Source organism: Aulonocara stuartgranti (assembly GCF_965226115.1).
Source record: "Aulonocara stuartgranti genome assembly, chromosome: 7".
Lineage (NCBI taxonomy): Eukaryota > Metazoa > Chordata > Actinopteri > Cichliformes > Cichlidae > Aulonocara > Aulonocara stuartgranti.
In genome coordinates, this window is record NC_138945.1 from 42,122,748 (window position 1) to 42,150,352 (window position 27,605).

The 27,605-nt window shown below is 38.6% G+C and overlaps 2 protein-coding genes across 7 annotated transcripts in view; one reads left to right on the forward strand and one right to left on the reverse strand.

Annotated features, from left to right (window-relative positions):
• The window catches only part of aass (aminoadipate-semialdehyde synthase), a 101,238-nt gene extending 80,061 nt beyond the window's left edge, over window positions 1-21,177 (forward strand). For both annotated transcript variants that reach the window (XM_082540798.1, XM_082540799.1), the window contains 11 exons: window positions 11,245-11,366; window positions 12,395-12,524; window positions 12,790-12,900; window positions 13,324-13,432; window positions 16,714-16,854; window positions 16,949-17,116; window positions 17,726-17,821; window positions 18,297-18,412; window positions 20,331-20,419; window positions 20,505-20,681; window positions 20,847-21,177. In XM_082540798.1, coding sequence (XP_082396924.1) covers window positions 11,245-11,366; window positions 12,395-12,524; window positions 12,790-12,900; window positions 13,324-13,432; window positions 16,714-16,854; window positions 16,949-17,116; window positions 17,726-17,821; window positions 18,297-18,412; window positions 20,331-20,419; window positions 20,505-20,681; window positions 20,847-20,965 — 1,378 coding nt within the window. In that variant the 3' untranslated portion in view covers window positions 20,966-21,177. The remainder of the gene's footprint in view (window positions 1-11,244; window positions 11,367-12,394; window positions 12,525-12,789; window positions 12,901-13,323; window positions 13,433-16,713; window positions 16,855-16,948; window positions 17,117-17,725; window positions 17,822-18,296; window positions 18,413-20,330; window positions 20,420-20,504; window positions 20,682-20,846) is intronic.
• Window positions 21,178-25,571: 4,394 nt separating this feature from the next.
• ptprz1a (protein tyrosine phosphatase receptor type Z1a) overlaps window positions 25,572-27,605 on the reverse strand; it is a 95,503-nt gene continuing 93,469 nt past the window's right edge. For all 5 annotated transcript variants that reach the window (XM_082540789.1, XM_082540790.1, XM_082540791.1 and 2 more), the window contains one exon: window positions 25,572-26,486. In XM_082540789.1, coding sequence (XP_082396915.1) covers window positions 26,334-26,486 — 153 coding nt within the window. In that variant the 3' untranslated portion in view covers window positions 25,572-26,333. The remainder of the gene's footprint in view (window positions 26,487-27,605) is intronic.

The window sequence follows — 27,605 nt, forward strand, 5'->3', positions numbered from 1 at the left end:
AGCCTTCCATTTGGTCATATTTAGGCCAGCTCTAAGACCTGATGAGTTTTTTTTCTTAACTGATCCTAAGTATAATTTTTCGAGACAAGCCATGCCATCAAATTTTTAATCCTTTTGACTGAATTTGGCTCCTTAAGATATGTAAACTTAGGGGGTAATCCTCCTGAGTGAATGTCTGCCTTTTCTTTTTTAATTAAGAATACAAGTGCCAGGCAGACCTACAGTCAGTCCCGCTGTGGCTAGAGCATTTGTGCAATGCGGTTTCCAATTAGGCCAGCGATAACAAGCCCACGGGTTTGACTCCGGGGGGGATTTGAGGGGGGTGATGGGATCTTAATCCCACAGGTCACTCTGGGTGCCTCAATCATCCAATAATATTGGTGGTGGTGCTGGTGTAATGTTGAGGGGATCCTGCCTGCAAAATCACAAACTGATTTTTTTTACTGAATCTAGCAGATATTTTAAGAAGGATATATAATTTGATTAAAAGTCCTACTCTGGGTTTTCCAGAGCATGGCTTTCATTGTCACGTTGTTTAATCACAAGTCACTACTTTTATGATGCCAGAGATTCCTTTAACAAAACAGAAAAAAACCCCAAATACATAAAAAGGAATATACATAGTAATATTTAAATGAGGCATACTCATAGGTTACCTGGCTTTTTAAATCTTACTAACAGTTAATGTATTGTGTATTATGCATTATAATATAATGTACTATAAATGCTTCTTTCTGACATTTTTATTATTTACTTCCAATTTAAACAAAAATGCACTGCCTGACAAGAAAAGTACCAACCTAGATCTAACTAAACAAATGATCTCCCATTGGAGAATTATTGCTATGATTGATTGGTTTTAATTGGGCTATTGAACCCTAAATAATACGGTGCTTCTCATTAAACAATCACAATGGAAAACATACATCCTGTCGTTGTAGAAATGTCTTACTCCATTTAGAAAGATCATATCATTGGCTTGCATTAAGCAAAGGTTGAGGAGAAGCACTGGTGGCCGCCAGGATTTTTACCTATTTTTTTCCCATGTTTCACCCACTTTCTCCACTGCTAGCCTTCCTCTTGTCTGAATTCTGTCCAATTCTTCATCAGTCATACAGTTTGCTACCTATTGCTGCCATTTTGACTTTGTACACACTGTATTGTAAATAACTAAGACATTGATTCAAACCTTTCTACACATTACCCTCTTTGACTCTCAGAGGAGGCGGACGCATCTTTCCCCTCTCCCTCCCTTATCTTCCCGGCTGCTGCTTCTATCTTTTAGTCTAGTCTCTTCTAACTCTAACCCTCAAAGAGTTTCTCAGTCTTGTTCTCTAAAACCTAAAGAATTATGGATTTGATCAACTGTTCCCGTAACGGAATTGACACCTTGCTGGGCTTGGGAGAGCCAGATTGTCCTGCGGAGACGTTTGCTGCCAGATACTTGATGGTCGATTGCGTTGTGTGTCTGGCGACACTCTCGATGGAGGACAATGAACAACATCTACCAATTTGGAACCACGATAACAGAGTTCTGGCTGATTGGAGCTGGCTCGGATCTGGCTTATCAAAGAACAAGAAGTGGCTATAGCTGTTCAAAATCCCACAAGGCTGGCCGACATGATAGGCAGGGCTGTGAGTACTCAGACTGTGTTTTGAACGCAATATGGATAACATATTGGAGAAGAACAACGGGAATTGAGATAATTGGTGACCAGTCATCAATGTTCCCTCTAATTTTTCGTGTGTCTGAGCGAACACACAAACTCCCTGAGCAGTCTCTTGGACCACTGTGAGCAACAGCACTGTGGTCACGCCAGCATCAAGTTACATGGTTTATTAAAATAATCAAATTACAGTGTTTACATTTATGTTAGCTACTTTTAATTAACTGCTTTAGCCCACTTACAACGAAAATTTAAAAAGAATCTTGTTCATGACCTGGTATGTTAACACAGTAAAAATAACTTGAATTTTGAAAACACAACTTTCTTTTTTTTTCTTTTTTTCTTTTTTTTTTATATAAAGCTCTGACTTGTATTATGATCACGAGTTTGTGGTCTGGGAGAGAGTCCTGTAACTCCGTCTGCAAAATACAGTATATAATGACCAATGTTGGGCAATTAATTATATAGTTACTTTTTCAAAAAAGTAACTGAGTTATGCAAACAACAAAGTTTTTGCAGCTGTTTACCTAAAAATGCAGCCAAGGCTTTTTTTTAAATAAGCATTTCAAACTATTTACAAAACAATCAGCTGTTCTGCATCAAATTTGATGCCACACAAATTATTTGTGCCCCTCCAAAAAATAATTTCTGTCCACTATGAGATAAAGGAGAACGACAGCCTGATACCTGCAGGCCTGACAACAGGAGATGTATCACTCCTGTAACACCTGTAACGTTCAGCAGTCGCCTCATTGTTCTGACACACACAACAAAACTATTGACTACACTACACACTAACTACACAACAAAACACACTAACTACACATGATTTGCGCTAAACGTCGCAAATCTCTCACATCTCAAAACACCGCCGTCACTCCTAAAACTTCCCCCTTCCTAAACAACAAAATACCATGTTGCTTAGGGGTGCAACGATACACAAAATTCACAATTCGGTTTGGTTCGATACTTTGGTGCCACGGTTCGATATTTTTTCGATACAAAAAAAATGTTCATGCCTTTTTAATTTGTCATTTATTAAAATTATAAATATATATTTTAACTCAAAAGTACAGTTTTTAAATTGAATGTCGCTGAAATAACAAAGTAATAAAAAAAATATATCTGATCGAGGAATCACTCATCTTTGGAAAAGAGAGTTTATTACAGAGAAATGGCTCTTTCCAAAATAAAAGCTATACTATACGCTTCTTCTGGGCTATATTCTCAGCAGCATATTAAACATATCAGGTCCCCATAAGGAGAATCCTGTGCTAACAGCTGTCTAAATGACTCTGGTAAAGTTTGTAGCATGCGCGCTTGTTGTTTTTGTCTGCTTCCACTTGTCTTTGCACTAGGATGATGTCAGCATAAATGTGCAGTCATATTCGTTGTGTTCTCACTAGTGCTGTCAGCGTTAATCTCGTTGAAATGACGTTAACGCCACAACACGGCAAATCTCCGTTAACGAGCTACCGCGGATCGCCCCATGCGTGGGGCTGGACGGCCAACACGTTAACGAGCTAACTGCGCTAACACACTAGCTCCCACCCATGTAATTGAGCATTGCGTGGCACATCCAACATACTGTTTTACTTTTGTCCATGACGCGCTTACCTTCAGGGTCATACGTCACATGAAAACCAAAATAATTCCAAACACCAGATCTGAATGAGGGTGGGGGAGGTTCAATTTGCCATGTTGCAAGGAGAGCTTAACTTCTGTCTCGCTAGCTTGCCCTGCGCTCACTGAATCTGCGTTCGACTACTCCGCCTAGGCTGCACTGTCGAGCGCAGATTCACTGAGCGCTCAACACAGACAGCATCATCAGAAGGAAAGTTGATAAAATAAATTACAAATGTTGTATTGTTCGATACATATGCGTACCGAACCGAAAGCACTGTATCGAACGGTTCAATATCGATACGAATATCGTTGCACCCCTAATGTTGCCATATCATTTTTTGGATTGGTTGGCATGGTACATTTTTCCACCAATAGGAAAGGGTGGGGTTTTTTGGTTTTGTTTTTGCTCACAAGCTTTTGAGTGTTTTCCGTATAAAACGCTGTTTTTACCATTTCTTCCCGCACTAAATATAAACAACGATAGTATTCAGGAAGAAAACCAAACATTGCATATATTTTTATCATAACTCTGGTTTTACGTGGCCTATCAACACAATTTAAAAACTGGTATAAAGTCCACACTTTTTCCTTCAATTGTTCCGTCTGTCCTGCTCACATCTCCAATGGTTGTGCGCGTTGACATTAACGTGGCTTCACTCCTCATCAGCCGGTTTGCTGGCTAAAACACCAGTGTCAGCACATAAGGACGCTGTCATAGCCTGTCAACGACGTTGATTAGCTGCGTATATACGAATGTGAATCGCATTATTGGCTGGACTATGGGATAAGGTGGCATCGTTCTAATCCCATACTGGAGCAGCCAGTCACTTACTGACTAACACTGCAAAACAGAATTGTTAAAGTATTAATTTTAATTTCAATTCTGGTTAGATTTTTTTTCTGTGCGCAGAGACCATGCCAGCAGTGCGCACGCGCGCAGCTTAGAGGGAACATTGCCATGATGGACATTAGACCAACTGTAAAAATTGGATGAAGTTGTTCACACTAAACCCAAACATTCACTTCATGCGGCCCCCCTGGCGCCAGCTGAAGGCCTACCAAGGTTGAAGCTGACTGGAACAACAAATTCTTCCCATGATAACAGGATTGTTGTCAGAATTCTTTGTACCTCCTTCAAGGCCACCTGGATCCACTGGAGACTGTGATGCCTCAAAGGCATTTACGTCATTTATCTTTAATGTTTGCTTTAAAATAATTCATTTGTTTGTAGTTAAGTTAAAAAGAACAGTAAAAAGAGTTAAACATGTTAAGAAGATTTAATTTTGAAGGTGAACTTGCTAATAACCTCACTTCCTGGTGGGTTCCCTGTATTGCTTCATTTCCTGTTTAATTCCTCATCCTGGTTGCTCTAAGAGGGAGAGTGACATGCGGTTTTGCTCTGAGGCTTATCCACAGCCATCCACTTGGGAACATCGTTCAGGCAACTCCGTAAGTGTATATATTTCATGATGAAGGTGTTAAAAAGGCATAAATAGCGGTATTTGTTAAAAATTATATTTTATTTGTGATTCATGGAGGTTGATATGTACATGTTAAAAAAGGCATTCCTTTTGATGATCATTACTGTTGCTCAAGCTAACACGAAGATGTAAAGTCATATTTTGAGTTATTTCGTGATACAATATTTATGTCTTTTCAACCACAGTTTTCACCGCTTGTCAAATGAAGATTCTGAGTAAAAAGTCACGTCTACTCGGACTCATGTATTCATTGACAGAGGTTTAGCTTGGTGTTTAACCAGAGTTGCTACACTCTGCAACAGAACACTACAGAGACTGTTGACCTTCGCTTAACCGGGTGTGGTGACACTTTCTCTCAGATGAACATGGGATACACACACACACACATGCACACGCATGAAACATGTACACTGATACTGATACGTCCTCACTATCACTCTCCCTCCCCCGAATCCAACGCCTCCTCCCATGCTTACCTCCCATCCGATGTGGACACCAGATCATTGCAGCAGTCCCAGATCAGCTGTACACACTGGAATACTCTCCCAACCTCTGACAAAGCGGATGGCACAACACAGAGGCCATTTACGTGAAAAGGGAAAGACTATGGAATCAGAACGATGCCACCTTGAAACGAAACCGAAAAAAAATATTGTAACTGAAATAAATGTACTGAAAAATCTTGCATTGAAACTGAAAAAAAATTAATTGAAACTGTAATTTTTTTGTTTTCGCTTACAATTTTTTTTTTCAGTTTCAATGCAAGATTTTGCATGTATTTGCATATATTATAATGCTGACCAATGACTGGAGAAAACACTGACGACGCGGCTGTGGTCACGGACAAACTTGCACGTGTCTGTTCGGGAATGGCAGATGCTGAGAGGTCCAGCTTTTACATTACCGACTATTTCAAAGTGACAGCCTGAGGTGTTCTTCAGTAAATTGGACTACCGGACAGGAGGACCTGAGGCCCCACCGCATTATTTTTGGTAAGTTAAATGTGTTTGTAAACTAATCCGTAATTTAGGTCCTTAGCTAGCTACCTAGCTCCATCATCTCATCTTTGCAGATGTCCATTTATAAAGTATCAACAACTCAAAGGTAAACATGATATTAGAAAATGTGTTAGTATATAAGGCCTTTAAAACAAATAAAAAATAAACAGCTCATATGTCAGCTGTCGGCAGAACTGTAGGACTGAACAACTTCAGATCCCGAGTGTGTGAGGACAGAGAAGGAACAGCTCTATTTCAGATTTGAAAGATAAACTTTATATTTCAGTTTGTGATCATTCTGTTCTGTTTGTGATTACAGGAGCCGTCCTCAGATTCAGACCTCAGCACCACCCAGTGACAGCAGACAGATCATCCTATATCTTCAATCTTTGTAGTAACTCCAAAATTAACTGAAGAAAACAGTACAAAGGTTAAAGTACCACATGTGCTGTCAGTGAAAGCTGCAGCTGTTTTATTGATAAATTTAAAGACAAAAAGTCAGAAGGATTAATCACCCCTGTAACTGTGTCACTATACATCAGCATTAACAGTACCTCAGTTTGGTGTTTCAGAAAACTGCTGATCTCAGACCTGCACAACTTCTGTTTTAAACACTGAATGTACTCAGCTACATGAAGAGCACATGATGTTTTCTCTGACACAATTAAATAAAACCTGATTAAAGTCAAAGGTTGTTACTTGTATTTGAACTAAAAACTTGTGATCTGGAATTCTTTCACTGTTTTTAGGCAATAGTGTGTTATTTATCATAAAGTAATTCAGAGTCATTCATACCAGAGTAACCAGTGAGCACAAAATATATTTAACTTTCTACAGGACTTAAAGCTATTACTATAGCTTATAGCTATAGCTATTACTTAACTGCACTACGGTATAGTTCTGTGTAAATAATCATTCTGTACATACGATAATTTTTAATCCTACAACTGTTTATAACTTGCATAGTTCACATTTCTGTATAACTGTATATCTCAGATTTCTGTATAGTTTTTTATTACATATTTATATCCTGTTCATATCCTGTACATAGCTTGTACTCACTACAGCCTGTACATACTTATAGTTATAGAATATTCTTAACATACTTCATACCGTGTACATTATAACATACCATAATAGACCTATTTCTGTAATATACTTACATATCTATATTATTGCTAATATATATTGTAATATATCTATATCATGGCTAAAGCACTTCTGGATGGATGCAAACTGGATTTCGTTGCCATGTGCATGTGCAATGACAATAAAGTTGAATTCTATTCTATTCTATTCTATTATGTAAAAGTCCAGACCCTCTGAGGATTATCTGAGTACTTCTAACATTACACAAAGCAAAGGTCTCCATCAGTGTTCATGAAATGCTGGGTTTATCCTTCTTGTGAGGGAGCTGCTGGTGAAGATCACGAGCCCTGCTTGATCCCGGCGATGAGTTTCAGTCTTCCTGGTGTTTGTGAAATGATGCCTCTCACTGTGGGTCAACAGAACATCTGGCACAGGACAGCTGTAATGAAAGAAATTGGAGAAGTTTTGAAAAAAAAAATCTTGGAAATACCCTATATGTGAGAAGCAGATTTTGTATTTACTTTTCTTTTGCCAATCAAGATAACTGAAATTCACCATACAATTACTAACCTTGTCATCTCCTACACTGTCTGTTTTGGGCTCTGGGCTCGTCCTTCCCAGCGCTCATGAGACTGCTTTGCTGCACTGTGGTATGAGGTGCTAACCTGTTGACAGTGTCGGGAAGGTTACTTTTAAAATGTATTCCACCAAAGATTATAGAAGTAATGTATTCTGAATACTTTACAACTACATGAATGTACTATTGCTGTGTGATTTATTACTATTACTGAAGGCTACTCACCATACCAACACCAACTAGATGTTAAAATCATAATATAAATGAGTAACAGTAGGTGGACATTTTGTTAAGCCAAGCATTTGTTTAACCATAACTATTAATGACTGAATTCATTTTTTCAAAAATAAAGATTTTAACAGTGTTAGGAAGGTTACTTTTAAAATGTATTCCACTACATATTACAGATTACATGCCCCAAAATGTATTTTGTAACGTATTCCGTTACGTTACTCAGTGAGAGTAACGTATTCTGAATACTTTAGATTACTTAATATATTATCATGCTTTTTACAACAACATGAATGTACTATTGCCAGGGATGGGTATCGTTTAGGTTTTATCCGATACCGGTGCCAAATCGGTACTTTTGAAACGGTGCCGGTGCTCAAACGGTGCTCAAACCGGTGCTTAAAGAATGGAGAACACAAAATTGGTCCAAAAACCTCTCATGTTCAGCTGTTTTTTTGTAAAAAGATAACAATGTTAGCCTTTTCTTCAGCTATGGGGCATATATGGTATCACTCTTGGCTGGAAGCAGTGCTTAAATAATGGAAAAAACACAAACTTTGTCCTAAACCTCTCATGTTTAGCTGTTTCCCTCTTTTTCTTTTGTCATTTTAGCCTTTTTGGCCAGGGTGAAGGGAGTATCTGCCATCAAACAAGAAGACAGCCGCATGTAGCTATGATGGTGTTTGCTAGTTCACCTTACATGCATTAATGTAATAACGTGGTTAGCCTACTCAACGTAAATTACACACGAACAACATTAAGCTACTCACGCAGAGAAGAACGGCTGCTGCTGCATCATCATCATCCGTCATCATTTCTGCTACACTGGCAGGGCTAGGGGCCAGGACTCTCCTCTTCGTGTTTTTGGGGGGATGTTGCTAACTCCGGGTCTGATAACAGGCACCACACCCGCAGTAGATGCGTTCAGTGTGAGGTCTCGCAGCAAGCTATCAAATACGGCGCATTTCTCGGCTTTTAAAAAAAAAGCCCTCTATGCGTCGCCAGGTATTTCATCGGATTTGAGGTGTTACCTCCTTTGACAGTATCACAGTATCAGCTTAAAGCACTTGTTGCAAGCTGCTGAGTTTGTATCTTTTGCTGTGAAGTACAGCCAGACTTTTGACCGCTTCGCCTTGGGCATTTTTAATCTGTAGCTCTGCTCTAAAAGAACGTATGTACCTGGGCCCGCCTACTATCCTCGGAAACGTAAAATGATTGGCTAGAAGTGTATCACAGCTCAGGAAAAAAAAAGCACCGAAATAAAGCACCGAAATGTGCGCTGCTTTTCGGTCTGGTTACTACCGTTTATGTCAGAACACCAGTACCCATCCCTAACTATTGCTGTGTGATTTATTACTATTACTGAAGGCTACTTGTCATACCAGTGCCAACTAGATTTTTAAATCTTAATATAAAATGAGTAACAGTAGGGTGGACATTACGTAAGGCTGCACTTTTTGCAGCGATCTCGTATGGAAAACTATTCCACGCGTATATAAAACAGGTCCACGGCTCCGAACCATAGTAAAGGGACCTCTGGCTAATACGTCGGGTTTGTGTCGTGCTCGTAGCTGAAAACTAGCTTTACTTTGTTGTCTGGGTCAACTTTGCTAGCGAGAGACAGAGAGAGGCGTTGAAAGGCTGCTCCAACGGAACTGACAAAATATGACGGAATTGTATTGACAGCTTCGTCATCTAAAACTTTTATTTGTTGCTTTAAATGATTCGACCAGAAAACCTGTAATTTGTGTTGTTCCAGTCAAATCATACAGTTTTAAGGATCAGATGGAAACATTAATCAGAATCAGAAAGGGTTTTATTGCCAAATGTTGAGCAGGTTTACAACATTAGGAAATTGCTGCGGTACTTAGTGCAAACATACTGTCATATAACGCTTAAATAGACATAAAAATAAGAATTAAAAGTGCTAAGTAGATAGATATATACATGAGTGCAGGTGGTGATCAGTGCAAACATGATCAGTGCAAACAGATGAATGAGCAAGGAATCAGAGTTTCATGAACTGCATCTCTGGTGTTCCTTTTTTATTTGCAACAAATATCCATATCTGATATCCTAGGTATGCTGTGCTTCAGTTTTTGAAATCTCATGTTTTAGGTAGAGATCGACCGATCCGATATTACGTATCGGTATCGGTCCGATACTGACGTAAATTACTGGATCGGATATTGGATAGAAATAAAAATGTAATCCGATCCATTAAATATCAAAAAAGCACCTCACAAAACTTGCAACACGGCGTAACTCGGCTTATAACCTTAGCAAGTCGGAGCAGTATGCTCACATGATAGAGCGGCTGGGTGTATTTGGAGCCTCGCTACCAAACCAGCATTTCATCTCTGAGAAAGTTATCCCAGAGAGAAGTAAAGCAAGTGTGTAAGTTCATCTCTGAATGTTTGTAAAGCATTCCCGCGTTAAGCTTAACAACCAATACCTGGAGCGACTGCCTCTTCTTGCTGCTACTTCAATCATGAAACTCCTTAATGATCAGCTGATTGGCTTTTCTGTCGTGACTCTCTTGTTTGTTTATCGCCTACTTCGTGCCAGAAAGAGGAAACCAGCGGCTGAACAACTGCAGCACGTTTAACCTTGATAAGCTGTTGTTAGAATTTATTTAATATTACTTTCTACACCAGGATCTTTTTTTACGTAGCTAACGGCTGGTAACTGTGCAGGGGCGGATCTAGCAAAGTTTAGCCAGGGGGGCCGATAGGGCATTAACAGGGAAAAGGGGGCACAAAGACATACTTTTCTTTCTTATTCTCATTTAAAATGTCTAGCTTTTAATAAATAATTATCTGAATCTTACACCCAAAGTTTTAATCTTATGTAAAATGTATAGAAGTCAATTACTGTATATAGTAACTAATAAGTCTAATATACCCTAGTAAGCTATAGTGCTTTTTCCTTTGGGAAGGTACCATCTGTGCAGTCTGCAATTCTGTTGAAGGAAGATGTTGAATCTATTTAATTATTCTTGAAAAATAATTTAATTCTGTGCATTTTTTTTTCACACTGCATCAAATTAAAGTTGATTATGTCGATTAAGCATCATGAGGTGTAGGTATTTATTTTTTTTTGCTGGGAGTTTGCAACCCTATTAGTTAGGTTGCTTAATATTTCTGCTAAGTACTCTTTAAAATACCAGAATAGGAAGGATGGAGTAGGTTTAAGTTTATTAGATTGATCAGTATTGCTGAACTATGAAATATTTTGGGTGCAGTGTATTTTTTTACATACAGGTATAACAGAATAGCTTTAGTGTTGTTGTTTATTTAAACTTGAGTATGAACTTATACAAAATGCAGCAAGATATTAAAAAAACAGTTTTATTGATTAAAAACACACTATATCGGATTCATATCGGTATCGGCAGATATCCAAATTTATGATATCGGTATCGGACATAAAAAAGTGGTATCGTGCCATCTCTAGTTTTAGGTACTGAACTCAAATCTGTGGAGTTCAGTATGTAACTTTCCCACTTGGAGGCTCAGAAATTGAAATGTTGTCATGCTTTACCATAATAACCCAGCCTGTCTGATGTTCTTAAGGGAGAAAACTCAGATCATGAAGAAGGCCGGCATGAAGCGAGTTCTGCTGTTGGGTTCAGGATATGTGTCTGGACCTGTTGTGGAGTATCTGACCCGTGATCAGGGCACCCAGGTTACTGTGGGTGAGTTTGCCTGTTAAACTTTATTAAGACTGAAATGTTCTGGGCTTTTGTGGGATTAAAATTCATGTCAGTCTTTATTGTCAAGTTTATCATTTTCAGATAAATAATGAAACCAACGGTCAATGTTTAATATTTTTATAAAGGGTTAGTTTGGTCTCTTTGAAAGTATTATGAGGAGTGAGTGATTTGTATACCCCATCTAATGGACACATCACAACCTTGAACAGTGTTAGTCAGTGTTTACTCAACTCTGCCAAAAGGTAACTGTAAGCAGTGCAGGTTACTGACTGACCATGTTTTCCCTCTTAACATAGATGTATGTACTTCTACTGAGATTAAATTGTTTTGGGGCTTTGGAGATCAACAGAGTGAAAACATTGCATCAGTATACTGGTGTCAACCTTAATGCTGGTTAGCCTGTTAGATTTCTGTTACCATGTTGGACCCCAAGAAGACTTACTTCTGCAGTTTGGCTGAGAGTCAGAGGACTTTCATTGCTATTTTAAATATTTTCATCTTTAAGAAGCTTAACTGTGACTTATTCCTTTAGCCTGAGGAAGTTCACTTAGATACAGTTTATCATAAATCATATTGTTTCATCTCTAGTAAAAGTGATAAAACACTTCTAACACTACCCTTAAAGTGTAAATCTTACCATTGGGGTTCTTGTCCAACTTAGGACTTTAGGTATCTTGGTGTTATTATTATAATAATGAGTGCCATTGACTATATCTAGAAGATGGATATATTCTGGGTAGCTTGGGTAGCACAGTGCATCACGTTAACTGAGCTAACATATAAATGAAACCCTGAGCCACAATATTCATTGATAATTGCATTAAATTGGCCTAGATTACAAAGACACCACAAACTTCCAGCTGAGTCCAGCTGAGTGGCTTACGTTAACAGTTATAAGCACAGTAAAGAGTACATTACTTAAAGTCTTAAAAAAAACTGAAACTGAGAAAGTTGACAAAGACCAGAAAATTATGTGTAACAGTGGTTATTGTTTCTTTGTTTGCGTTTAGCATCGATGCTATTGAGCCAGGCAGAGGAGCTGGCAGCCAAATACCCCAACACCATCCCTGTCATGCTGGATGTCAGCAGCCAAGAGGGACACCTAGACTCTCTGGTCAGAGATCATGACTTGGTCATCAGGTATAGCAGCAGGACAGATATAACATTGGTGGCAATTATTAAGTAATGTGTAAAGTTGTAATGATTTCATTTATTCCAGATGAATACTTTACCACAATATGTATTACCACAAAACAAATTCTTTTTTATTTTTTTATCATTTCATCTCCAAAGTAATTTAATGGAGCCCAGTTATTTTTGGACTGTTTTACAATTTAACATTACATTATTAGATTAAAATATCAGTCCGCTTATACTTAAGTCAACCCCTTCATCTTCTCCTCAGCTTGCTGCCTTACTCGTTCCATCCGCTTATCGCCAAACACTGTATAAAGAGGAAGGTGAACATGGTGACAGCCAGCTACCTTAGTCCTGCCATGAAGGCGTTGCAGAGCAGGTAATGATCAAGTCCACAGAAGTCTGTTAGGAATTCAGGATTACTTTCAATAAATGTTTCTCTATTATTTTCCTATGTGTGCACATCATCCTCAGCAGTATTAATAAATTATTGTAAAACATATGCATAGGATTTGGGATGCACAAATGTATAGGCAAATGTTAGTCTTGTTTCTTATTGTGTCACATAATTATTGCACTGGCTAAACGTTTGAAGGTTATGGGATAAAAAGCTGTGACTTTAAAGTTTAAACTTTGAATTTTATAATGACATTTTCTTATTTTTCTTTTGATAAGAAAGTGAAATGCATAGCAAAAATAGAATAAAATAAAACAGAAAAGATCCCCCCTAATATTATTAAGAAATATAGTCATGAAAAGTGAAAATGCATATTTACATGTTGAATGCATTTGTGTGTATTAGTGCAGAAGAAGCAGGGATCACGATCGTGAATGAGATGGGACTGGACCCAGGCATCGACCACATGTTGGCCATGGAGTGTATCAACAAAGCCAAAGCTGAAAGCTGCACTGTGAGTGAACATTGCAACACTGAGATAGAAAATCTGGCACCTGTATGTGTGCCATATAAACAGTGTTCAAACACACATGGACAGTCACACTATGGCTCAACATGGAAAGTTTTATGTTCAACACATGCTGAGTTTCACACAGGTTCCAGTTCAAGCAGACAGACACAGGCTAATGTGGAGTTTTTGAACTGGAATTTGTTTTGTTTTTTTCTTAGAAACTAGTAATGTAAACAAACAAATTGAACCCAATATTGTTCTGACAGACTGAACACTTTAAAACTAGACACAACTCAAGATTAATGATTCATGCCAGCTTCTGTCATATCAAGTGGTTAACCTGATCAGACTTTGACAGATACATAAATACAATTGTCACTAACTTTATTAAGAACAGCTGTAGACCTGCTTATTCATGCAATCATTCAGTCAGTCAGCATACAGTGGAAGCTGAATCCAATGGTTATTCTGTAAGCACTGATTTGCCAGGTTTGTTTCCACGCATGATTTTCTTTAAGCATAAACTAACCAATTATGGATCACACAGCTGCTGAATTCAGAGACCATAGGAAAAAAATATTCTCTAATTGAAAATTGTCTACCTACTATTACTCCTTTAAAGTGGACCTATTATACTCATTTTCAGTTTCATGTTTGTATTTGTGAACTATATTACAGTGACTTTGCCTCATTCAGGTTTTGAGACTAATCTTATTTAACTTAGACTAGACAAGTGCAGCCCCTAAGTTTAACCACAGACTGAAATAGCAGTTTTAACTCATCTCCGTAACGCCATACTCCGTTTAAACTTCTCTTTTGATCAGTGATGGGAATAACAGCGTTACAAGTAATGGTGTTACTTTTTTCAGTAAGGAGTAATCTAACTAATTACTGTTCCTATCGTTACAACGCCATTACAGTTAATAACAAGAAAATGCGGTCCGTTACTATTTTTCAACAAACAGACGGTTGAAGCTGTGTTCAGTTTACCGCATCTCATATCAGTTGCACAGAAGTAGCTGTAAGTAATCTGGGCGCTACATCTTTAAGCAATTGTGTTGATAGGCCACGTAAAACCAGAGTCATGATAAACAATATATATGCGTGTTTTTTGGAGTGTGTAGTTAATGTGTTGTCTTGTGTAGTTAGTGTGTAGTGTTGTGGATAGTTTTGTGTTGTGTGTCAGAACAATGAACCTGCTGTCTCCAGGTACAAAAAGGAGTGATACACCTGCTGCTGTCAGACCTGCAGGTGTCAGGCTGTGATGTTCTCCTTTATAGTGGACAGAAATATTTGGAGTGGCACAAATAATTTGTGTGGCATATTATTGAATGCAGAAGAGCTGATTGCTATGTAAATAAATTCAGACACGTGAGGTTGTGCTGAAAAGGATGAGACCAAACAAGGCAAAGTAAATAGTTTTTAAAGGTGTAATATAGAGGAAACATCAAAAGTAGTTTAAAATGGCCAATTATACCCTTGGACCCCAGAGGCTTAAACTTTTTTTTAAAGTAACGCAGTAGTTACTTTTCAAATAATTAATTACTTTTAGAATCTTGTAACTCAGTTACTTTTTTGAAGAAGTAACTAGTAACTATGATTAATTACTTTTTCAAAGTAACTTGCCCAACACTGCTTTTGATTAGCAACTCCTATTACAAAAACGCACTGAAGAGCAGGTAGGTTGGGTTTCTTCGCTTACAGATAGCCATTTGCTTGAGATAGCTCTGTAAGAATATCCTCTCTCTTTAACATCACAAAGACCAAAAATGCAAAAAACTAGAAGCTGAATATTTGGATCAGATTAAAGCCTGAACTATTAGATCACAGGGATTACTTGGTACACTGATCAGGCATAACATTATTTATTCTTCACTCGCTGTGTTTATTCACCACTTTGCCTTTAATCACTACTTATTATTAATCTCTTGCTCCTTTCCACAGGGTGTCTTTTGTCCCTTAAATCCCAACTGGTCATGGCAGATGGCTAGACCCTCCTTGAGCCTAGTTCTGCTGGAGGTTTCTTCCAGTTAATATAAAGTTTTTTCTTCCTACTGCTGCCAAGTACTTGCTAATAGGGTTTCATCTGATTGTTGGGGTTCTCTCTGCATAATTGTAGCTTCTTTACAATATAAAGCACCTTAAGGCAACTGTTATGATATATAAATAATACAATGTATTAAAAAATATGAATAAATAGGACTTGTTTGTCCAGCATATGCCACAGATTATTAAGCTTGATTAGGTTGAGAGTTAGGGTTAGGGTTAGGGTCAGGGTTAGGGTCAAACTCGTTCTTGTCCTCCTTAAACCAATCCTGCTCCAAAAAGGCTACAGCTATTAAGGAATATTGTTTTGGTTAGAGGGTGTACATGATCTGCAACTATGCTTAGGTAGGTGGTACGTTTCAAAGTAACATCCTCATGGATGGCAAGACCCATGGTTTCCCAGCAGAACATTGCCCAAAACATCTCACTGCTCCCATGTCTTGTCTTCTTCCCATATGCATCTTAGTGCCAGGTGTTGCCAAGGTAAACAATGTACCCGGCCAGCCACGTAATGTAAAAGAAAATGCAATTCATCAGACAAGGCCACTGTCTTTCATTATTCAGTTTCACTATTGTCCAGTTCTGATGCTCGGGTGCCCATTGTTGGAAACCATGCATCTCCATATGCAACAAACTGTGATGTACTTTGTATTCTGACACCTTTCTAATCAGCAGTACGTTTTTCAGCAATTTGAGCTACAGTAGCTCGTCTGTTGAATCAAACCAAACGGGCCAGCCTTCTCTCCTGATGTGTATCAGTGATCCTTGGCTGCCAGTGACCTGGTTGCCGGTTAACAACTATTCCTTGCTTGGACAATTTTGTTAGACATTTCTGTAAAAAATTACATTTGTTGGTATCATTATAAATACACTTTAGTGCATCCAGATAGTATTTACAGTGCTTTACGTATTTGATATTTTGTCATGTTACAGCCTTATTCAAAAAAATATTAAATTCACATTTTCCAACAGACATGAAGCTTAGTATTCAGACCAAAGAGTTAAATCTTTGTTTCATTAGGCCAGAACATTTTGCCTCTAATGGTCAGAGTCCTTCAGGTGCCTTTTGGCAAACTCAAGATGAGCCCTTGTGCATTTTACTGAGTAGTGGCTTCCATTTGGTCACTAACATATACCAGCTACTAGATATTTTAAGTACTTTCTGCATATCAACAGTAGCTTTAGCTGCATTTTTGTGTAGCTGTCTGATCATTCTTTATGCATTGAATACATTTTAGGTGGAGTCCTACAGCTCATTCTGTGGTGGTCTTCCTGCTCCTGAGTGCTCAGACAATCCTCTTCGTTACAAGTTCAGCTGGAGCCCATATGGTGTCCTCCTCAACACTATCAGTCCCGCTATTTTTCTCAAAGACAACCAGGTATGGATGTCTCAAAAGACCATAAATTGTTAATATGTTTTTTTTATTATTATTTACTTTCAGTAAAGATACGATTTTTTTGTCTTTCTTTGAGGTGATAAATGTCCCACCTGGTGGCTCTCTGATGGATTCCACCACTCCAATGGATTTCTTTCCAGGTTTCAACCTTGAGGGATTTCCGAATCGTGACAGCACGAAATACGCTGAGCCATACGGCATCCAGACAGCACACACGCTCATCAGAGGAACTCTGCGTTTTAAGGTACAACACACATAGACAAACTGCACATACAAATACAACTGCTATACAGAATTTATTATGCTTAAGAAATAATTAAATTCAATATTAGATTGTAAATATAATCTGTAATAATCTAATATTGAAATTATAATTATCTTTGATTATAAAAGGCATAAATAGTCTCTGAAATGCATGAGTTTTGGACTCCCCATTTTGACACCTCAGTGTTAGTTTTTGAAGACAGGAGTGACCATATTAAGACACGAGGATGGAGTTATCAGTTAACACTAACCAAACAAAGCCACATCAGTAATAAGTGCCCAGAACATTAAATCTCACTACAGATTTGGCAGTGGTACAAAATGAGCTTTAAACTTAACTTGTACTACAGAAGTACAAGTCCTACATTAATCATCAGCGTGGCCAATCAGTGCACAGCAATGGTATCACTGTGATCTTGAGGTGCGCAAAATAGACATTTTTCTGTGTCCACGTAACTTTGCAAATATCCAGCACTCAGCAAAATATTTAAAACCTTTTCCTTCCGTGTAACGTAATCCCCTGATTAAACCTGAAACCCAATTTATTTTAACATATTTTGGTTACCTCCGTTCTTGTCCTGTTACTCAGGGTTTCTCGAAGGCCATGAGTGGTTTCATTAAACTGGGTCTAATCAACAGCGATCCCAGTCCCATCCTGCAGCACACGTCATCACCAGTTTCATGGGTAAGAACCTCTTTTAGTGTTCAAAAGCATCCAAAGATGTGGGCAGAAAATAGTCAGTTAACAGTGCACCCTGCTTCTTTCTGTCATTCAGTTTAATGTAACAAGCTGCTTTGAAGCTCTTGACTGTGACAGTAGAGCCTATTACAGTTGCTGTTTATTAGCATCAAGGCTGCAGTGAGCTGGGGCACTCTGGCATTGATGAGAGTATACAGCAGACAATATTTGTCATCTGCTATCTGTTCGACAAGAAAAAGCAGCCTTAGTGCTCCGTGTTTGGGTTGTGTTTATCAGAAATCAAAAGCTGGTTGATGATGATTGATGTAACAAGGGTTTTCTCTGAAAACACTCAGAACTTTTTATCTGAAAAGACAATTCAAAGAGAACCAAATAAATAGCAGCCCACCTACAAAATGTAGCCCTGAAGTCTCATGATTCATTAATGTGATGCAGTGACTTGTTTCTCTTCTTTCTACAGAAAGAACTCCTCTGTCAGCAGATGGATTTATCTTCTTCTGTTTCCCAAAATGTCTTTGAACAAGCTGTATATGAACACACAGGGCAGGATGACTTCAGGATGGACACTCTGAGATGGTGAGAAGCCACCCTGAAGTAAAAAAAGAGCTTCTTTTAGTCAACTAAAGCTAAGCTGTCTCTCTCCTATTGTGTTTTCAAGATTTTAACAAATTTCCTTTTGGTACCATCTCTCTCATAGTGTCCATGGGTCCTTTAAAAAAAGTCTTCAGATATCTCAGAAACTAAATCACTTTTCACTTTCAAGCCTTTCTGATTAATAGAAATGGGGGAAAGGGAACAGTAGAATAAAAATGTGAGGGACGTCAAGACTCTTGAACCTGAGAATGGCTGCCATGTATGTTAATATTTTTTTCAAACCAGGATTAGGCTCTATATACTACTGAGTCCAGTGGCCTTATAATCTAATTAAAAAGTCTAATGACAACAAGGATCTGTCCTGTGTTTGCAAAAACAGGCCTGTCCAGTAGGACACAATAAGAAAACTGCACTTGGGCCTGGCCTCTGTGCACAACATTTCGCTGATTAATTTATGGGTCAGTCAGTCATTTGGGGTTAAAATGAATAGTTTTGTAAATTTTGTTCATTTTGAGCCTCGTATCTAGTGTATGCACACTGGCAAATAACTAGCAGTTTCACAGGCAGATCTATCGCTCACTCATTACATACGGTTTCAAAACACGAAGATGAGGGAGGCTTTAAAACAGTACTTCATAAACCAGTGAGTGATGTCACAGCGCCTTTTATTGTTTATACCAGCGGTCCCCAACCTTTTTTTACGCCACAGTTTAATGCCAGACAATATTTTCATGGACCGGCCACTAAGGTGTCACGATAAATACAACAAAATAAAATGAAGCGACGAACTGTGGTACTTTGTAAATATAATAACTAGTTGTGTAACTTTATTAGCAGCGTCCTACTGAAATGCGCCAACAACACTGAGAGTCACATCCTCCTCTCTGCCCCTTAATGCTCTCTAGTTGCTATGGTAATGCGTAAATATTTATTTCAAAATAAGACCTATAACTACAACACGGGAAAAGACCCAGGGAAACCGAGTTAACAATAAAAATCCTGACAGCCATAAATTTCACACCCGAGCCTAAATTCTCACAGTACCAAACAGGCCACGGACCGGCCTGGGGGTTGGGGACCACTGGTTTATACCATCTATGGTTTACACTGAAGCTAAATGCAATGTTAAAACTCCCCTTATTCAATATATTTGGCCAGTCTGAAACCATGTGAAGGTAAAAGCTTGTATCATATTGTCAGTGTGTGAGAATTGGCACCTTTCAGAAGAGTCTCGTCCTTATCAAGTCAGAAAGTGATTATCAAAAGTATAAAGATGAAATGAAGCCTGAAATAATTTGAATTGTTTTGTCATTTGGTGGAATCCTGTACTACTTTAGCAGACATCCAAATATCTGGTATATTCTTTTGTGATTGATACTGCTCTTCTGAGTTTGCGTTGTCCCTATACACAGCGCCCCAAGAGCAAGGCTATGCATCTTCTACACACTTATTACTGCCTGCCTAACAAGTACACCTGAAGTGGTGTAGTATGCACAATCATCAGTTTAAATTAGCTTTTCCAAGGGTCTCTTCAGACCAAGGCTTTCATGCTGTCATTGTTCTCACAGTTCTGGCAGTGAATGCAAGAGGGTCACACTGGCATTGAAATGTAAATTCCTCTGATGGTAAAGTGAACTGTTGGAAACATTCCATCTGTGTTGTTAAAGGGTAAAAAGCAAGCCGCTTGCAGCTCACATTGAAAGACTTGTTGTTCATTTATTCAATTCACCAGCAACCCAGCCACAAAAAGCAAATGCTCATCTCTTTAGATGTAGCCAAGGACACGTGGGCTGCCGCTGCAGTGTGTAGGGTTATTAGGGCAGAGTAATTATCTTTCGAGCCTTAAGTATTGTTTTGTAACGGTTATGTTATTTTAATAACCATTTTTTTATTTCTGCAGCTTAGGGATGCTTGGCGATGAGCTAGTGCCCCATGCAGAGAGCATTTTGGCTGCCCTTGCAAAACATTTGGAAACTAAACTTTCATTCGGTGAGCTCATTAATACCATATTAGAAGAACAGGAGTATTAAATGTGACACCAAGTGTAAAAAAAACTATTGCCTCTTGTCATCAGATAAGGGAGAAAGAGACATGATCATTCTGAGAAACGATGTGGGGGTTCGCTATCCAACTGGAGAACTAGAGACCAAACACATCAGCCTGGTGGTGTATGGCGACCCCACCGGCTTCTCAGCCATGGCCAAGACTGTTGGATACCCAGCAGCCATTGCTGCTCGGATGGTTCTTAACGGTTAGTGATTTCACTTTTCAAAAATGTTCATTTTCGTTGGTCTTTCACTTTACAGAGAGCATTCAAACTATGTTCAAACTAAATTTAGTCACCAACCTCATTCACTGAATATTAGATAAATACTTGAGAATATAATGTTACCGGCTCTCTATACTTACTTTGTAGGTGAAATCAATACAAAGGGTCTGGTGGTTCCAATGGTGAAAGAGATCTACGAACCAGTGCTGGCCCGGCTGAAAGAGGAAGGACTACACTTCATTTCCAAAAGCACCCTGCAGGAGTAGAGCTACAACATCAAGAAGAGCAAATGACTGTAAATTCTAATCTTGTCTACATTTCATGTCATTAATCGACCTTTAAACTCTTCAGACAGATTCTGGCTCACCTACCTGCTTTCATTCTGAGTTTATAATAATACTCTAACATGCCTACCCAGGAAGGTTGTTTGCTCCCTGATTTTTTGAATTCACAATAAAAAGTTATCTGAAGCATTGTAGATTGTTTTGTTTACCTTGTTGTACCTTCTTGTGTGGGCAATCTTATTTCCATTGCCAAATAATGCTCCCAGTACCATCTGATAAATCCAGCAATTTCTTTTATGTATGTGCATGTGTGTGGTTGTTACCTTGACAACTGTTCTTTCATTCCATTTCAGGCTTGGTGGAGGTGTTAAATTCAGTGCCAAGTGCCTTTATCCTGCATTCTTTCTAATGGCTGCCAGAGGGCAACTCCTCTTTTTGTGTGTGATTCTATTGAAGTCTAGAATTACCCTCCTGTGACCTCAGCGAACACTTTACTGACTGATAACAGTCGATAGTTATTGAAAGCAACATGAAGCAGATTTTGTCCCCTATTAGAGTCACAAGACTAGTGAGAACTTTATGTAGTGGTTAACACATTTAACTTACACAAGAAAGATCTCTGCTTGAAACTGGTAGTACACACAAATCCAGCTTCAAGGAGTCATAAGCTCGTGCTAACTGAAGTCACTACAGGACTTCATGTGATGCAGTTAAGTGACCAATTAAATAAAGATAGCGGAGGGCATTACACAGCAGTTGTTTTGTTTGCTCTCAATTTTGACAGCCTTATTAAAGATTAATGTCAGTTTTGTACATGCGCCAGATAGCTTTTCTTCAAATTCTTTAATTCTCACTCGCTTTTGCAACTTTGTACTTTTGTGTTACTCGCAGCAACAACTCCACCTCATTGTTAGTCCAATTAAAAAACTCGGTGCTTGTCTTTGACATTTTGGCACGATGTTTCAAAGAGCTGGAAAGTAAATAAATGGCTGACAGAAATGAGGCAGGCCGAATCGTCTTGCGTTTCACGCATGCACAGTACTGGAACGTGAGCGTTTTAGGCGTTTCAATGTGGACGCACAACTCTGTGAAAACGACTGAAAACGGTAGTGTGGACGTGGAGCGTTTTCAGACGACTGTGACTATGGAGGCCAGGCCATCAGGCGCAGCACTCCATCACTCGCCTTCTTGGTCAAACAGCCCTTACACAGCCTGGAGGTGTGTTTGGGGTTACTTTGCTATTGGAAAATTGGCGGCAGCATCTCTGCTGGGGACAGGAAGAGACTGAACAGGGTGATCTGAAGGGCCAGCTCTGTTCTAGGATGCCCTCTGGACCCAGTGGAGGTGGTGAGTGACAGGAGAACGGCGGCTAAGCTGTCATCCCTGTTGGACAACATCTCCCACCCCATGCAGCAGACTGTGACAGCACTGAGCAGCTCCTTCAGTGGGAGACTGCGGCACCCACGGTGTGGGACGGAGAGATTTCGCAGGTCTTTCCTCCCCACTGCTGTCAGACTCCATAATAAAGACTTTAACTGATCAAGCACACACATCCATACATGTGCAATAATACTAAGTGCAATAATCCTTTCTATCATCGTTGTATTTTTACTCAGTTGTATATAGTATTTGTATTTGTATTCTATTTTTATCTTATTGTATATTTATTTTTATTTTATTCTACTGTATATAGTATTTTATTCTATTCTGTACAGTTGTGTACTGTATTTATTCTTATTGTATTCTAATTTTTGCCTCATAACTTTTGCACTGTCCACTTCCTGCTGTGACAAAACAAATTTCCCACGTGTGGGACTAATAAAGGTTATCTTATCTTAAATAAATGATCGTCCAACTAAACACAAACTGGATGGCATGTTGCTGTAGGATGCTGTGGTAGCCATGCTGGTTCAGTGTGCCTTCACTTTTGAATAAATCCCCAACAGTGTCACCAGCAAAGCACCCCCACACCAAAACACCTCCTCCATGCTTCACTGTTTGAATCATGCATGTAGAGAATATCCACTCACCTTTTCTGTGTTGCACAAAGACACCGCTGGTGGAACCAAAGAGCTCAAATTTGGACTCATCAGACCAAAGCACAGATTTCCACTGGTCTAATGTCCATGCCTTGTGTTTGTTGGCACCAACAAATCTCTTCTGCTTGTTGCTTTTCCTTGGTAGAGGTTTCATTTGACCATAAATGCCTGAATCGTGTAATTGTCTCCTTTGAACAGTTGATGTAGAGATGTGTCTGCTGTGTGGCATTTATCTGGGCCAAGCTCCCAGGCCTCTGGTAGAGGACCCGAGCTTGAAGGATAAACCGCCCGCAGGGGCGTGCTGGGTGTTTATTTATGTATGTATATATATATATATATATATACACACACACACACATATATATAAAGAGAGAGAGGGGGAGAGAGATACATACTATAAGATCAGTTTTAATGGTCTACCATGTTCCCTAAGGTGCACGGAGCCACAATATGCAATGTTTACGATTTAGAGTCGCTCGTCCTCTGTAGTGCGAGCTAGAAGTACCACATGGTATTTTTAGGTGGTATTTTTAAGGTGGTTCAGTTTCATGTGTTCATGTTAAATCTGTTAGTAACAAGAATATGACACTGAATAATAACAAATGGTTTTTATTTGTCTTTTTGAATGACCTTCACAATAATCAAAGATTTGATTAGTAAAAAACAATCAGATGGTTCTGATATTTTGCTTTATAAAATAATGATTGCATGAATAAAATTATTATGTGAAGTATTTCTTATTCATTTTTTATAGATTCGGATTGTCACAATTCAATTATAAATGTAATAGTCTGTTTTTTTTTTTAATTTCTTCTTCGTTGGATTGTTACTATATCCATAACTGACCTTTTTTATTTTTTAAGCTTTTTTAAATTTTATTTTTAAGCTTAGAGCACTACAGAATCCATCGGATTCAGCCATGTTGATAGCAAAGCCGTGCAGGTAGGTGGAATTCTCTTGTTTGCAAGGTATTTGGGTAAAGTGAATCTTTTCCTTCATTCTGAGCATTTTTAAGCTTCCAACATTTTGCAGAAGACCTTTTCTCCACAAGATTTCCTTATTCATTGGTGTTGTAGCTTTGAGGCCTTGGTGTTCGTAATGCTTGGATCTTAGTGCAAACAGTGCAGTAATTTAATTGCAAATGCGCTAACATTTAAATCAATTGAGAATCCATCCACTGAGAATTTAATGTCAACTAGCCAGGATGATTTTTTTTATGAATTTTAGGGATACCATTATATTCAATAGAATTTGCTGAGAAAGCTCAGAATGAAGATTTGAATTAAATTCCAATAGAAATGAATCATGAATGAAGTGCACTACCAGCAAAATAATAATTGTTATTATGCTATAGTCCTTCACTTCCCAACCACAACGGGAACATATCACCCACAGACCCAAATGGAAGAGAATTATGACGGTCTACAGCTGCAATCAGTTTTCTTGTTATCTTCAGAACTTTCCACACTCTTGATTTGTCCATTTCACGCACTAGTTCTCCCTTACTTATCTTTTTATTGATTACTTACTTATCTACCTCCCATTGGTTCCCTGTAAGGCTGGATATCAGTGAGCTGAAAATCATTCTGCTAATCTACCGCTTTGCTAATTGGTGCTTAGCATGGACTTAATATATCATCTTGACACCAAAAGAGGCCAAATGATGATAAAGGCTGCAGCACACTATTTCTTTTGCATCAATACACAGTATGTACATGTTTACAATTATGGCTGATATTTGTCAGCACAAAGCTTTAAGATATTAAAAACAGTTATTGCGTAATACAGACTTTTGCACCTGTATTGCTTTTTGTGACCTTTTTATTTGTGACATGGTTCTGATCACTTAATTAGTTGAGCTCAACTCTTCAGAAAAAGATGATCAGCGTTTTTGCTCCTTCTTGATTTAAAGGCAGTTATATAAAGTAGGGCACCAAGCAGAGACCAATTAAGTTTGTATTCATGAAAAGTCAAAAATGCAAATTAAAATGTGGATACGTCTGGACACTGACCTATTTTCTGTCCTGAAAAGGCACATTTCTTACAGTGTCTTAGCCTGGATTAACACATGCAAAGATCAACTGAAATAACCAGGGATTAGTCCATGACTCTGTTAAGGGAATTGTATTAATCCACAGACAAGAATCATCATTAGAAATGGAATTGGGTATGTCTCCATTTTCGGTGTTTCTTGATTCGGTAACATCTCTTCTCTGTCAGGCTCACAGAAGGCTGTTTCTCCTCATTTTTGTTCCTTTTGTCTGGACCTTGTGACCTTTGACCTGCCTCCTGTTGGTTCTCTGTAAGGCTGCATATTAATGAGCTGAAACTCATTCTGCTAATCTACAGTTTTGCTAATTGCTGTCTACAATGGACTTAATACATCATCTTGGTACCAAATGTTTAAATTGGAAATTTCCAACATCACTTGTATGCAAAACAGTGTATTTAACTAACTTCTGAGCAAACCTCTAATAGTTCATGTGTCTGTTGCATCTTTGCAGGTATATTTGTGGTTCAACACACAGTAACAAAACACTCTCACAGGCTCTCTTTGGTGTTCCTTCCCTTATTTAATCCCTTAGCTAATAAGCCAGCAGCGATTCCTTTATAGCTAAAAAACAAACCAAAAAAACAAAAAGGTCAGTACCCATGCATGACTGTTACAAAATCCATAGTATAAAAGCAGCTAGGCAATTAGAATTAAACCCTTCAAAAATAAAAGCAAAGGTGAAAAGCATAAATAGAAATTTGGTCCATTCAGGGTATTATTATAATATTATTTACAGTACATTAATCTACTATTCGATACCCTTATTTTATATTTGACTGCAGCATGCTACACCAATTTAAACAGAATTTACATTTAACAGAGCAAGTACTCTGTTAAAGACACATTAACAAAATCAATATTGAAAGAGTCTGACAAAGAGTCTTTCCTTTGACCTTAGCATTTGATGTCAAAAGATGCAGCTTTTCCCTTTTTCCCCACATTTGGCTCAGCGCCAATAAATATAAGATTGGCGTTGACAGTTAGTCTCAGGGCAGTACAGCATTAAAAACATTGAACAATTAGTCTACAGCTCATATCACAGTTAGAAATCCAAGATGAGCAAAAAGGCACACATTACAAAACTGTATAGAGGAAACTCATACCAGTCTCAATCTACAAAAGGCAGAGTCTTGAATGACAAGATTTCTTGAGTGATTGTAGCAAGAGTCTGGATTCACTAGCAGCTCTGTTGGTGGTTTCAGGGAAGGGACGAAATGCTGTTGCTCATTTGTAAAAGTGTAGTATTTTTTTGTTGGTTTTATTTATTCGTTGGTACCAGGGATTCAATGCTTTCAGCCATGCTGGTGGTTTCCGTCACGATGGTCCCGTTAGCGTCAAAGGACTGAGTTTTCTCGTCTTCTTGTGTCCCGATGAGACTCAGCATGGCTTTGTACAAGAACTGGTACTGCTCCTAGAAAATGGGTAAACAACTCATTATATGTTCATTGTACAGTTTTGTGTGTTTAACTAACCTGCTGTGCATATTTTTCTACTCTACCTTACCACTCGCAGTGCTTTTTACAACCTGCCACAATCACCGATCCACTTCTTTTTCTGCGCTTTCTATCTAACATTTACACACACAATAGATACATTGGAAAGCAACTTGGGGTTATCTTGCGAAAGGATATTTGGCATGCAGACTGGAGTAGCCAGGAATTGAACCATCAACCTTCTAATTACTAGATGACCTGTACATTTGCGAGGTGGCTCAGGAGGTAGTGCTGGAGCCTATCCCAGCTACTACAGTGGGAGAGGTGGGATACCCTGGAGATCCAATTTGATGCACAGAGACAACCACTCACATTCACACCTATGGGCAATTTAAAATCATCAGTTAATCTTACCCCACTAACTGCATGTCTGTGGACTGTGGGAGGATCTGGAGTACCCAGAGAGAACCCACACAAACACAAGGAGAACGTGCAAACTCCACACAAAGGCTCTGGCCAAATGGTGTAGTTGAACTCTGGATATTCTTGCTGTGAAGCAACAGTGCTAAACACCAAACCACCATGCTGCCTTGCTGAAAAAAGTTTTTCCTGAAAAACCAGTTCATACATTTGTAGGCTGGACTATTGTAACTCATTATTATAGGACTCTGCAAAAAAAATCTCTCTTACTTGATCCAAAATACTGCAGCAAAAGTACTGACCCTGTTAAATCCAGAATCTAATTTAAAATCCTTCTAAAACAACTAGAATTTACAATTCAATTGCAAAACGTTTTTTGCAAGGATGTGGAACACTGTGGATGTGAACAAAGAGTTCTAGATAAACAGCTTGTTTGTGTACAGTGAAAACAAGTGTGCCCAATAAAGTAGCAGACACTGTAAAAGTGGTTTGTTTGTTTGTTTTAAACATACTGAAAGTTGTCAGATGTTAAAAAAAAAGAGAGAAATATGTCCCTTGCATCCAAAATTGTCAGTACAAGAGAAGTAAAAGTGCAGACTGTAAGCCACTGACAGACTTCCTGACAAAACACATGACATCCACTGGTAGGTGTGCCCCTTAGGGGTGAGGGAGTAGGA